The sequence below is a fragment of the Tenrec ecaudatus genome, chromosome 14 (genome assembly GCF_050624435.1).
Source record: "Tenrec ecaudatus isolate mTenEca1 chromosome 14, mTenEca1.hap1, whole genome shotgun sequence".
In the NCBI taxonomy this organism is placed as follows: domain Eukaryota; kingdom Metazoa; phylum Chordata; class Mammalia; order Afrosoricida; family Tenrecidae; genus Tenrec; species Tenrec ecaudatus.
In genome coordinates, this window is record NC_134543.1 from 50,297,871 (window position 1) to 50,312,180 (window position 14,310).

A 14,310-nucleotide genomic window follows, 5' to 3' on the forward strand; every position below is an offset into this window, starting at 1 on the left:
CATTCAAGGCTTATATTTTTAAAAGGGGTCTCAACCAATGTTCTATGCTACTACCTTAATAAGCTAGGAAATTAAGAGGAAATTAAATTCCAAGCAAGCAGAAGGAAGGAAACAGCAGAATTTGGGAACGTCAATAGAAAATATATGAAGAAACTAGTGACATCAAACACTGGTTCTTTGAAAAGATCGATAAGTAAGATTGCTAACTCCATCCTGACAGGTTGAAAATAAACAGAAACCCCGGGTTACTCATGTGAATATCAAGGATGAAAGAGGACCATCGCTGCAGATCCTGTAGACATGCTATCCAGTCTGACAGCTGCTGCCCACAGCTGCCCATCGAGCATTTAACATGTGGCTAGTCTAAACTGAGATAGCATTATGAAATGCAACCACATTCAGAAGACCGCTTTTTTAAAAGAAAAATATTTCAGTCATTTTTATTGAGTACATGTTGAAATGATAATAGTCATGTTGGGTTAATGCAGCGTATTACTAAATTTTAAAGATTTTAAAGTATGACTAGAAAATTTAAAATTCCCTACGGAGCTCCTATTTCTGTAAGAATTGTACTGATACTAAAAGGATAAGAAAATGTTGTGAACAATTTGTGCCCAGAAATTTCACAATAGAAAAGTGGACTGATTGCTTGCAAGACGCTAACTGCCAAAGCTCACTAAAGAAGTAGATAACGCGGACAGGATTGAATTTATAATTAAAAGCCTGCTAATAAAGTGCTTATTACAACAGCTTACATGCTAAAACAACACATGGGTAGGTGAAATGCCAATGTGCAATAATAACTTGTGCTACATTTAAATCACATATTTTTTGAGTGACCTTTTTTGCCCCATTTTATTTTGTTTTTTACAATCATTTTATTGGGGGCTCGTACGACTCTTATCACAATCCATATATCCATCCATGTGTCAAGCACATTTGTACATTTGTTGCCATCTTCATTCTCAAAACATGTGCTTTCTGCTTGAGCCTTTCCTATCAGCTCCTCATTTTTCCTTCTCCCATCCCTCGAACCCTTGATAATTTATAAATTATTATTTTGTCTATTTTACACTGTCCAATGTCTCCCTTTACCCACTTTTCTGTTGTCCATCCCCCAGGGAGGAGGTTATATGTAGATCCTTGTAATCGGTTCCCCCTTTCTACCCCACCTTCCCTCCACTCTACCGGTATCACTACTCTCACCACAGGTCCTGAAGGGATCATCTGTCCTGGATTCCCTGTGTTTCTAGTTCCTATCTGTACCAGTGTGCAGCCGCTGGGCTAGCCAGATTTGTCAGGTAGAATTGGGATCATAATAGTAGGGGAGGGGGGAGGGGGTGAGAAGCATTAAAGAATTAGGGGAAATCCCCTCCCTGGGTGATGGACAACAGAAAAGTGGGTGAAGGGAGACGTCAGACAGTGTAAGACATGGCAAAATAATAATAATTAAAAATTATTAAGGGTTCATGATGGAGGGAGAAAAATGAGCTGATACCAAGGGTTCTAGTAGAAAGCAAATGTTTTGAGAAGGATGATGGAAACATGTACAAACAAATGTGCTTGACACAATGGATGGATGTATGGAGTGTGATAAGAGTTGTACAAGCACCCAGTAAAATGATTTTTAAAAAAAAGAATTAGAGGAAAGTTGTACGTTTCGTCGGTGCTATACTGCACCCTTACTGGCTCATCTCCCCGTCAAATTATATTTCTTGAGTGATAGGTTCATTTTGGTCATTTTCAGGGAAATGTTTGCCACACACCCATACCTGTGTAGCCATGATTTATCTGCCATTTGTTCTTTCAAATAAAACTAGTGTTCCTTGAAAACAGCCAGTAGTTCAGCTTGTGCCGTAACTAATTTTTTATAGCTGCCTTTTTTCCAAGATGCAGTGTGCACCAGAAGACTGTTTTTTAACATTAATGTATGCAAGGATCAGGATTTAATAAAATTAAAAGCAACATCAGCAAAACAAAGATATAATAACAATTTTTTTCCACTTTACATGAGTACTGGCTGGCCACAAGGCAGGGGGGGCGGGCATTAGTTTGTCGTCCCTGCATTGCTCCTGGTAAGATGCTAACAGTTTCATGGCTGTCACTTTGTCCCATCAGTTCAAATGTTACAATCAAAGAGGCAGGTCGGCACCATTGAGCTTGAACGGAAAGGGCCACTAGCACTGAGGTGGTTCTTATTGTGACCCTTGGTTATTCTAGATGTCGCATTGCCTAAAGTGGGCCCTGGTCTTCTCAGAGAGGAGGAGGAAGACGATCCGGTGGACAATATCCACAATTTATCACTGGTCACGTCCCAGAGGCCAATTTATGACGGACCTATGCCAACCCCCCGGCAAAAGCCATTCCAACCAGGCTCTACACCCTCACATCTCACTCACAGGTTCATGGTAAGCCTCGCATCTACTTTTACTTTTACATCGTCTCTAGGAAATTTTCACTGTCGGAATTTTTGCTAGTTGAAAAAATGTTTTTTAAAATTCTTAATTAACTGTGCCAGAGCATTTTGATAAATTACAATTTTGTGAATCATTTACTTTATGGTTCACTTAAAGTTTCTTCTTTCAACTCTTATTGAAAATTATGGTAGACAAGATTTTCTTTGAAAGATACTGTAGTATAGATGGTGTGAATTTGATATTTGACTGTGTCTAGACATCTCTTTTGGCCATAGTGCTAAACCTTATATCTCGTGATATGCTAGTAGGGATGTGGATTATGCTAATTCTTAGACATGGCTTAGAAGTTAGTTCCTAGTAACAATGTTAGACTATAACTGGTATTTAAAAAAAACAAACCACAGAAAACAAAGCTCTTTTCCCCATACACTTGAGAACATGAAAAAGGTTACTATTTCTATTTCCTGGGTATTTGAAGTTTCCCATGATGGGGGCTTTGATGTTCTCTTTGAAAGCTGTAGGACTTTCATGAATTTGTACCAAAGTATTAAGGATGCTATTGTATTTTAATAAAATTTTCACTGTCATCAGTCATCATCAATTAATAGACATTGAGGTTTTTGATAACTTTTCTAAATGCTTCTCAATTTATGTTACTTTAAAATGTATATAATTAATACTGTAACATAAGCCACTTGATTGGAACAGAAAAGTCTGTCCAAACTTGTAATGAACTACACTTTGGAAATGTTTCTTCTGCAGAATTTCATGGTTTCGTGGTGGTTTAGGGCCAGTTGTAATTTCTTTATAACCACGGCACAGCTTTGTTTTGTTCTTTGATAAGATGAAGGCATGTCTTTCTCTCATCGAAAGAGTGGCTCCAGCAACTTACACATTGAATTTGTCCATTTGCCTGCTGGTTTTAGATGTTCCGGTTTTTCTCAGACTTGTGTTTCATCTTACGTGTTTGCAGATGTGGAATTCGGTGGGAATCATCCGTTGCTACAATGATGAGCAAGACAATGCCATCGATGTGGAGTTCCACGATACTTCCATACACCACGCAACACACTTGTCAAATACTCTGAATTACACCGCAGCAGATCTTTCCCGGGAAGCAATCTTGCTGGCCTGTGAAAGCACTGATGATCTAGCAAGGTAAAACACAAGGTCATCAGGACGAATCTGGCATTGTGCAGCTGTTAAATAGAATGACTGGAATAAAAGACACACAGTTAACAAAATATTACTAACCTGCTTTCTTTACTACAAGGCGGATTCAAAATTTCTTTAAGGAATAAGAAAAATACACCCCCAAATGTTCTTTCTAGCACAGCCTGTAGAGTTCATCAGTTTCCATCTCCTACTTCATTCATTCTGGACTTCTTTACTTGTTTTCATAAGTGGATTTAGAGAATAATTATGGGGGAAAGCAGTAGTAGGTACAGATTTTTTTAAAGAAGAAAATACTGTAGTAAGCATTTTACTCTCTCAGGCTTAGTACTGATACACATGGCATACGGATAATAACTCCCAGGTAATTTGGAGTGAGAATCCTTCTGATTGGTTCTGTTAGCTCCTTGTTCCTCAGAGTGTGGTCCATAAATTAGGATGAGTCAGCTGAGAGTTTACTTGAAATGCAGAAGCTTCATCCCAACCTGCCTTACAGAATCAGAATCTGCGTGGATCAGGTTCTCCATTCACTGAGTGCACATTGAAGCCTGAGAAACACTTGAGTTAAAACTGGTCTCCTCCTCTGTAAACTACTATGCCAAGAGTTAGTGCTGCTGATTCCAAATGCTTGGGACCTATCCTGATGTCAAGTAACAAAACCAATCTATTAGAAACTAACCGGTTAAGAAATATAACTCTCGGGGAATATATCAAAATGTTAGCAGTGACTGGTAATCTCACTAGTAGAATCATGTGTGATACTCCCTCTGGGTGCTCCCTGCCCCTGCCCCTACACACACATACACACTTACACTCTTTGGTTCTACTCCCACCCCCGTCCCTTTCTCTCTCTCTCCCAGGAGGTGCACTTGCTAGCATCAAGTGCTCGCTAAACAAGAACTGTGAGCCCAGCAGCCACTCTAAGGAAGAGAGCTGTGGCAGTCTGCCTCAGTGAAGATGTGCAGCCTTGGAAGCCCCCATGGGGCAGTTCTGTGCTGTCCTCTAGGGCCAGAATCGGGTAGAGGTCCATGGGTTTCCTTTGGGTTGGTTTAAAGTCACAAATTTTCACAGTGAAGGAACCTGCTCAACATTTTGATGTTTCCTTTTTTTACCCAAAGTTGTAATTTCGCATGCTTTGAAAATAGGGTGGTACTCCAGAGTGTTTCAGCCTTCCGTATTTCATTTAGCAGCGAGTCTGCCTTGTATCATGAAGTAGGCATCAAAACCATGGCTGCTGATAGTTTCAGTGTACAAGGGGGTACCCCAGAAAACAATGCCCACTTGTTATTTTGATGTGAGGGGGATAGTGCGTTTGGAGTTCGTTCCACCAGGTCATACTGTTAATCAAGCTTTCAATTTAGAGGTTCAGAAAAGATTGCGTAACAGTGTGTGACTCAAAAGACCTGATTTGTGGCACCCAGGGGCCTGGTTTTACACAGTGACAATGCACCTGTTTATGCAGCCATCTCAGTGTGCTTGTTTTAAGCAACAAACAGCATGCCTCTCTTGCCCCCCACACCTTACTCACCTGACCTAGCTCCATGCAGCTTCTTTTTGTTTCCTCGAGTGAAGAGGGACTTGAAAGGACAGCAATTTGACTAAATAGAAGAGGTGAAGAAAATAACGATGGAGGTGCTGTCAGGCATCCACACAATGAGTTTGAAGAATGTTTCCAAGAATGGAGTCGCAGATTTCACAAATGTATTAAGTGTAATGGAGAGTACTTTGAAGATGATAAGGTTGTTGTTGTGTTTTTTTTTTAATTTAAATACAGAGCTTTGAAAAAAAATACCATTGGGGGGGCCACATATAGTTCCTTTTAAGGCCATTTCATAGTTCTTTTCTTTTTTATTTTGAAAGCACCAATTCAGGGTTCTTTATTCAATGTCCAACTTTCACATGCACATGAGATAATTAAAATAACATGGCTTAAGTCAGGCATACTTTAGTCCCCATCGTGACACCCTTTATTCTTTAAAACTTAAAAAAATATTGTTTAGTAGACTTGCTCAATGCAGTGTCATCTTGAATTGCTTTCTTTTTTATTTTTTAATCATTTTATTAGGGGTTCATACAACTCATCACAATCCATACATCCATCCATTGTGTCAGGCACATTTGTACATTTGTTACCATCATCATCCTCACAATATTTGCTTTCTATTTGAGCCCTTAGTATCAGCTCCTTAGTTTTCCTCTCCCTCCCCGCTCCCCTCTCCCTCTTAGTTATTTTCTTACAACCATTTCTTACACAATTTGTTGCTAATAGAAAGATGTGACCCTCAATTTCCCTTTCCCATTGGATTAAAACACTGGTCTGGGTGGTCGTAAAAGGAGGAAAAGAAACACTGAAGCCTGCCCCTCAGTGCTCTTGGAGCCCGGGCTAGTTTCAGACAGGGTAAAAAAAAAAATAATTAAAAAAAAGAAGGATGTGGTTTTGTTACTGGATATCACAATCAGTTATGCATGTACACAAGTGTAAAATATGAAAGTTTGTTTCTGCCTTGTCTTCATTTATAGCAAGCTGCACTGTCTACACTTTAGTTCGTGGGATTCAAACAAAGAGTGGATGGTAGATATGCCTGCGAATGAGGACATCGAAGCTCTCTGTCTCGGGCAGGGATGGGCCGCCGCCGCCACGAGTGCCCTGCTCCTCCGGCTGTTTACCATTGGGGGTGTGCAGAAGGAGGTGTTCAGCCTTCCGGGGCCTGTGGTGGCCATGGCAGGACATGGAGAGCAGCTTGTCATCACTTACCACAGAGGTACTGTATTCTTGGTCCTCGAGCTTTTGAAAATTTACCTTGCCCTGACAAACGGAAATTGCTGGTGCTTTAAGTAGGAATATATTTTTTGTTTGCTTTGCATTGTATACCTTCTTTCTCCTTTATATTAGCATTTGCATCGATGCCATCTTTGATTGTATGGGATTTTAGTGTTTATGTTCACTCACGGCAGTGAGAAGAATCTTCAAGAATTTAAAGATAGGGGCTCGATAGAGACTCCTGTATCTAAATTTTAGTTTCTGGTGAGCAACATAAACTGACTCTTGGTATGGAGTACTAAAACTAAGAGGGGTCAGAAACAAGTATAGCTTGGAAAGTACAGGCGCCTTTATTAAACAAAAGCACCCAAGGGTGAGGCTGTCCCCACTCTCGGGCGCAGGGGCATTCCTGTGCTGGGGACGAATTCCTAAGTGGGACTTTCTTGCCTTTTTTCTTGCAAGTGCAGTTTTCTTAGAATTTCTTCTTCCTGTGCCTCCTCTGAGCTAGAGGGCCCCTCTTCATATCTCTCTCTCTCTCTCTCTCTCTCTCTCTCTCGGGCAGCAGGGGCGTTCCATCTCTGGCTGCCGGCCACGGTGATAAGTACATTTTACCCTGCTCGTCAGCACACACCTGCCAGGTCCTTGAGCTAACAGTCTCCGAGACGCCATTTACTCTTCCCATCTCATCTTTCATAAGATGCTGGTTGCATCTTTAAGCTGATTTTGTGATTCACAAGTCAAAAAAGTTAGACCCACCTTGGGAATCGCATCGAGGCAGTGGCTCTAAGTGCATCCTGGTGACCGTGACTTTTCACAGTGAGACGGCCCGCTCTGACCGCCTTGTAGCTGTAGAGTTTAACTGTCCACTTGAAATCTCTTGAACACAATAAAAAATTTTGTTGGCTTTTCCCCCCTTCCAAACTTGCTTCTTACGCTTGAGCCTCCGAGCCTCAGTAAATAGCATCCGGTCCGTGCAGTATATCTCCTCCGCCAACAAGCACTCTAACTCCACTCAGGTCCTGGTTGGCAAGGATCAGCATAATTTAACTTCAGCCGCATCCTTAGCACTTTTTTGCCACCCTGTTCTTGCCATGTTGGCTTCTTTCGCTTCCTGCCGTTCTCCAAGCTCGTTCCCACCATGGACCTTTTGGACCGCAGCTCCTTCTGCCTCGTGCAGTGCTGTTCCACCTAGCATTTGCTTAGCTGGCTCCAACTTGCAGCTCACATTGCAGGTCAGTCTTCACACGCTCCATGCGGCGGCCTCTCTCTCTCCATCTTCAGTAGCCAGCCAGCTTGACCTTCTGTGTCACATTGTTTCACACCTGTCATTTGTTCTTGCTCATATGTTTGAGCTTGTTGTATTTCATCCCTATTCTTCCATCTGAGAAAGGTGCCCAGCACACAGGGAGGTCTCTGTGTACAGCTCTGTAGTTGTTCATATTGAAGAGCTATGCCGTCGCCACCACAACCCATTTTAGAGCGTTTTCTTCTTGTGCTCATTGCTGTCAGCCCCCATTTCCCCACCCTCCCTGTCATACATCCCCCAAACCATTCATCCAGTTACTTTCTCTAAAGGTAAGTAAATACTTTTGTGTGAGTGAATAACCACTTTATATGAACAACCCAAGTAACAGTGCTGTGCTTCCAATACCCAAATGGTCCCTCACTTTAGGTAAATTGTTCATCAAAAACAGTGCTGCTTCATCCAGGATTGATCACAAAATGAATCCAACTGATAGGAAATAAACTTAGATGGCATAATCGCTGGGTAATTTTTTATTGTTGTTAAGTGCTGCTGAGTCACTTCCGACCCTTAGTGACCTTATATGCACAACAGAAGGAAACACTGCCCTGTCCAGTGTGATCCTCACGATTGTTTTCCTGTTCCAGCCCATTGTTGCGGCCAGTTGGCCAGTTTGTTCATCTGTCTCCTCGAGGGTCTTCCTCCTTTTTGCTGCTACCCTCCTGTACCAAGCAGGATGTCCTTCTCCAGGGGCTGGGCTCTCCTGATAACATGCCCAAAGTATGTGAATGAGGTCTCGCCATCCTTGTTTCTAAAGAGCGTTCTGGCTCTACTTCCAAGACAGATTTGTTTGTTTGTTTGGCAGTCCATGGTATTTTTAATATTCTTTGCCAGGACCATAATTCAAATGCATTGATTCTTCTTTGGTTTTCCTTATTCAATGTCCCAACTATCACATGCATAGGAGATGATTGGAAATACCATGGTTTGGGTCAGGCACATTTCGGGCCCCAAAGTGGCATCTTTGCTCGTACACACTTTGAAGATGTCCTTGTGTAGTGGATTTGCCCAATGTAATGCACTGTTTGATTTCTTGACTTTTGAATCCATGAGCATTGATTGTGGGTCTTTTCTCGGTTTATCATGATGTTACCTTTTGGTCCAGTTACACGGATTTTTTATTTTAATTTTTGACTCCTGACGTGTGTTTACCTTTTCTCACCAGGCACAGGCTTTGACGGGGATCAGTGCCTTGGAGTTCAACTTCTGGAGGTGGGGAAAAAAAAGAACCAGATCCTGCATGCTGACCCTCTCCCCCTTTCAAGGAAATCCCACCTTACGTGGGTTGGATTTTCAGCTGAAGGCAAGAGACAGTTCTTAATTTTAAACATACTGCAGATGTGGTTAGGTAAAGTAGCTATTGTTTTCTACAGGAGCTCGCTTCTTGAGAAGGCTGTCGACAGTTTACAAAGAGGGAAATAGATTTTTGTTGACGTGCTTGTGAGATAGCAAGGAGGAAACGATCGTCAATGGTAATGTGTGGCTTTCCCAGCAGATTCTAGAGAGAGTAGATGGGAAATAAGCTTACCTGTTTCCCTTGATAGGAATTGCTGGGACAGGACAGGAATAGTCTAGGCCAGGGGTCAGCAAAGTTGAGATTGGAAGAGCCGATCCTGTCCCTCGCAACAATTTAACATTTGAGAGCCATCAATATTATTTTTGCAAATGAAATCACCATTATCTGAATAATACCCTTAAAATTTTTTCAATTTTACTTCAGAGCCACCTGTGGCTGGAGAGTCGCAGTTTGTGGAACCATGGACTGGCCTAAGGTAGAGGAGGAGGGAGAGTCCTGGAGACAAATTTTCATCACATTCCTGGTCATTTCCCTGTGTCTCTTACTGGGAAGCTTCCACATTCTAGTGTAATTTTTTAAAAACTGGAATTGACTTTAAGAATACTACTGCTAAATTCCAGCAGGTGGCATAGTTTTCACTGGCACTGTCTGGTTTTCCCTTATTTGGGTAGATTTTAGGTCTGTCACATGCAATGTTATTTCATCTCCAGCGAGGACTTACTCTATGCACTTGATGACGTTTCATAAGAAATTAGCTCAGATTTTGCTCGGTGTTCTGTTAGGTGTTGCTGGTGAAATGAAAGCTGATTTGCTGGTCTGTATTTTTGAGTAGAGTTTGTCTCCATGGAAGTTCTTGTTCTCTTGGTGTTCAGGTACCCCCTGCTACGTGGACTCAGAGGGCATCGTCCGAATGCTGAACAGGGGGCTTGGGAACACCTGGACTCCCGTGTGTAACACCCAGGAGCACTGCAAGGGCAAGTCTGACCACTACTGGGTGGTCGGTGTCCATGAAAATCCCCAGCAGCTGAGGTAGACTATCAGAAAGTGGTGCCCAGTGTCCACTTTGTAAAAACTACTTTCAAATTCTCTTGTAATTGTTTTGTTTTTTCCTTCCCAGCAGTTTTATTGGCACATAATTTACATATCCTACAATTCAATAGTTTAAAGTTCAGTTGTTCAGTCATATCAATTTTAGAGGATTCGCTGTGTGCCCCGCCCCCCGTGGGTAAATTGCCTTTAAAATGAATTGTGCAATCACAATCCGCTCCAGTGCTCCGTGTCTCCTCCCCCCTTATAGATGTTCATTGGTCTGTCATCAAATTAGAAGTTTTCTTAGATTCACTTTGAAGTTTTTAACCTCTTCCGTGACTTGAAATTGACTCAGGGCAATAGAAGTTAAGTGTATTAGTGTGACCTTCGCATCACTTAAGGCAGACATGGAGGCCATGCTGTTTCTGGGTGAGCATGGCATTTTGTCTTTTAAACTGTGATTTCGAATGGAGTGTCTATCACTCAGCTGCCCTTTGAGATTTCTGTCCTGATTATTATAATGGAGAAGGCCGGTGGAAATTACTGCAATCCATAATGGACTACAGATGTAGAATCTATGCCCATATGATCTCACCTCTATTGTGTAGAAAATTTCCCCTTTTTTCATACCTGCTATCTTTCTGGTTGAAAGCAGCAGTTCTCAACCTGTGGGTTGCCACCCCTTTGGGGGTCAAACAACTCTTTCCCTGGGGTCAGCCAATTCATAACAGCAGCAAAAGTACAGTTACGAAGTAGCAACGAAAATAATGTTATGGTTGGGGGTCACCACAACACGAGGAACTGTATGAAAGGATCGCAGCGTTAGGAAGGTGGAGAACTACTGGTCTACAAGTTGTCAGCAACATATATTATTTGGTGAGCAAAGAGCCCTCTGATTTCATGTAACTTATAGTCTGATAGTGTAGAAAAGTGATACACAAACATAATAATTGTCCACATAATTTACTTTGGGTAAATGCCAGTGGGTCATCTCAGCAGACCCATGAAGGGGTATTCTACTTGGGGTGATTCTGAGAGGCTCGTGAAGGAGGTCGCACTCACACGGCACCTAAAGGGGAAGAGTAGACTGCTTTGAGGACATGTCCTACAGATCAGCTCTTGCCATCATTGTGTGCCTCCTAGTAGATTCCACTTCATAGCAACCTTATAGAACAAGTCAGATGGCCCATAGGGCATGCAAGGCTGCCATCTTTACTGGAGCCTTTAGAAGAGATGGCTTCTTATTCCAATCACTAACCATTGGACCAGTAGCCAAGTGCTTAGCATGTTCTCCGGGTGATTGGTGTGTGTATTAGAACTTGCCAGCTGTGCTAGCAGACGTCGAAAGTGATGGATGTGAAAGGTTATTGACTGAGATTCCTAGTATTAGCAAAAGTCTGTAAACCTAAATTCCCATTTGTAGAGGAATGGAGAAATAGGTCCTATGCATGTACATGTAAATGGGACTGTGTAGCTTTTTAAAAAGGCAAATTCTATTTCTGATTGGAAGTTGTGCCAAAAATATATAAAGAACTTTTATAATTCAGTGGTGAAAGGACAGACAACCCATTTTAAAGATGAGTAGATAATTCTCCAAAGAAGAAATGGCCAATAAGAGCAGGAAAATAGGGTCAATAGCACTGGTTAGCGGGGGTAAGGAACTGCAAAGTCACAGTGAGATACCACTTCATGCCCACTGCTAAAGATGTCATAAAATGAGTAATAGTAACTATCGGCAAGGAGGCGATTGAACCTTCTTACACTCGAACCTTCATACGTTGCTGGTAGGAATTTCAAATAGAGTAGTTTGGGGCTTTCTCAAAAGTCTAAATGATTGCCATGTAAGCCAACAACTAATTCCACTTCTAGAATCGAAGACATACATATGGAATCGAAAAAATCCAAAACTTGCACATGCCTGCCATGGCAGCATTATTCATAGTAATCCAAAAGTGAAAATACAAACACCATCAACTGATGAGTGTGTTCCCTAATACTGAGGCACAGCGGTTCTCAACCTGGGGGTCGAACGACCCTTTCACAGGGATCGCCGATTGATAACAGTAGCAAAATGACAGTGATGAAGTAGCAATGAAAATAATGTTATGGTTGGGTGGTCACCACCACATGAGGAACTGTATTAGAGGGTCACGGCATTAAGAAGGTTGAGACCACTGCTGTAGATTACTCTGCTATAAAAAGGACTGAAGGACTGCTACCTGCTATAGCATGCCCATCTAGCATATTCAAAATCAGTCCTGAAAACGTTATCCTAAGTGAAAGAAGCCAAACATAAAACATGTGTAAAAACAGCTATTTCAAGATTTTATGTATGTGAACTGTCCAGAAAACCCAATCGAGAAAGAGAAAGCAGATTCGTGGTTGTCATGGATTCGGGGGAAGAGGTTAGGGGAGCAGCTGCTGTTGGCTATTGGGTTTCTTTGGGGCTGATGAAGTATTTTGAAATTAAATGGTGGTGATGGGTACACAGTTCTGAATATACTAGAAACCATTAAATTGAACACTGTGGTATACAATGCAGCTGTGATACACTGTGCCAACTCATATCTCAATGCGGTGGTTAATCTTTTGTGAACAGAAGGTGCAGGCCCTAGTGGTGTGGGAAGATCTGTAAGGTATGTTCTGTGAAAAGCACCACTGTGTACAAGGGGAGAGGGAATAAGAATATATCATTGTATTTGCTTATATGTGTGAAATAATTTCCAGGAGAATGAAACTAACAACTAGAGTTACCCTTGTGGGGAGAAACCAGTGACTGGTGGGGAAGGAGACTTTATTCCTCTTTGTAGTTTTCGAACATGTAAATGTAGTATTTGTTCAAAAATAAATTGACCCTTTTTTCAAAAAAAATGAAAGAATTCAGTCATCTGAATAAAATAAGCTAGTGGTCAAGTTTAAAAGACTTCTTAATTTGGCTTCCTAGATGATATTATTGACTTTTATGAAAATGATGGTAGTGTCGTGATAAAATGTCAGGTGCCAGATTGGGTAAGTTGAATGTGTGGGAGGTCAAGAAGTAACCAGAATACAAAGATAGCTCTTGGAGAAGTTTGTTCACAAAGAGGAACGGAGATATGGAACGGTATCTAGAGGAACAAGAAAGGTTAAGGATTATTTAGCTTGGATGAGTCGAGCGTTTTTGAAAACTGTTGGCAATGAATTCAGTTGATTTGCTAAGGTTGACAGTATAAAATAAAGGAGACAACCAGAGTAATAAATTCTTACAGAAGGGAGGGTAGATCTGGGACCATATTTCTAAAATTTGAAGATATTTTTATTGGCTGTCATGAGAGACAAGAATAAGGTGACCCCAGTACTGGTAGATTTGGTAGTGGAAAGATAAGTGGGATTCCTATTCAGTAGCATGTTTTGTCAGAGGGTTGTGAAGCAAAGTTAGGGGAATTTATGAACGCAGTTGTTGGCAGTATGGGATGTTTGAGAAGTGGTTTCATAGACTGCAAAATGGAACTTTTTAGTAAATAGCAGTAGGGGAATTGCTTGCGTGGTTTCTGCATGTCACTTTATTTAGTATCTATCAGAAAGACTATGTTGTTAACTGTTTTCACAATTCTTAGGGTGTAGATTTTCCCCAGGGAATTCATGTCTGTTTCCAGGAGTTTGGCTATTAAGTGATTTGAATGAAAGAATTGACATTCTGTTTTTAAGAAGTGATTAAGTGCAGACCTAAAAAGGATTTTACTGCTCCATCAAGAACTTAGCCAAGTAAAATGATTCATTTTTAGGGATCTTAAAAGTGTGGAAAAATTTTTTTTCTTTTTCAGTTAATTTAGTGTTACAGGTATTTTATCTAGCTCAATTTTTGAACCCCTAATAAACTATATAACTGCCTTTCTTAACCTGCTTTTCAGTTAAGATCTGTGAAGGATTTTAATTCTCTTTAAAAGCCGTGCTAATTGTTCCATGTAATATTTAAGTATTAAATTGAACTTGGAATAAAGAAATAATAGACTTAAAATTATAGCGTTTAGACGTAGAAGGGTTTTAACAATTGCCTAGGGCAGTGGCACCTGACATTTTACAATGTAAGAGCCTTTATGAATGGATGTCAGGGCATGTCCTGACCCCCAGTAGCTGTATGAGTGTAGTATCCGTGGATGGCGAAGCATGTCCATAATGATTAAAAGCTTCCCTAAATTTAAGAATTCTATTTTGAAGTAAATTTGTGTTTCCAAATCATATCTACATGCAAGTGAAAATTCTAGTACATAAATTGGAAGCTGTTATTTATTCCATCCACAGACAGTTTGTGGTGTCTTGTCATAGGCTGCTGTTATAGAAGTGCCCTAAC

The 14,310-nt window shown here is 41.1% G+C and overlaps 1 protein-coding gene and 1 non-coding gene across 2 annotated transcripts in view; both read left to right on the forward strand.

Annotated features, from left to right (window-relative positions):
* The window catches only part of WDHD1 (WD repeat and HMG-box DNA binding protein 1), a 66,497-nt gene that overhangs the window by 25,960 nt on the left and 26,227 nt on the right, over positions 1–14,310 (forward strand). The window contains exons 11-15 of the mRNA XM_075531338.1: positions 2,221–2,408; positions 3,391–3,575; positions 6,111–6,352; positions 8,820–8,957; positions 9,824–9,980. Coding sequence (XP_075387453.1) covers positions 2,221–2,408; positions 3,391–3,575; positions 6,111–6,352; positions 8,820–8,957; positions 9,824–9,980 — 910 coding nt within the window. The remainder of the gene's footprint in view (positions 1–2,220; positions 2,409–3,390; positions 3,576–6,110; positions 6,353–8,819; positions 8,958–9,823; positions 9,981–14,310) is intronic.
* Positions 5,869–5,989, forward strand: LOC142427139 (small nucleolar RNA SNORA61). The gene has a single exon (XR_012779956.1). It is a non-coding gene; the product is annotated as a small nucleolar RNA SNORA61 (small nucleolar RNA).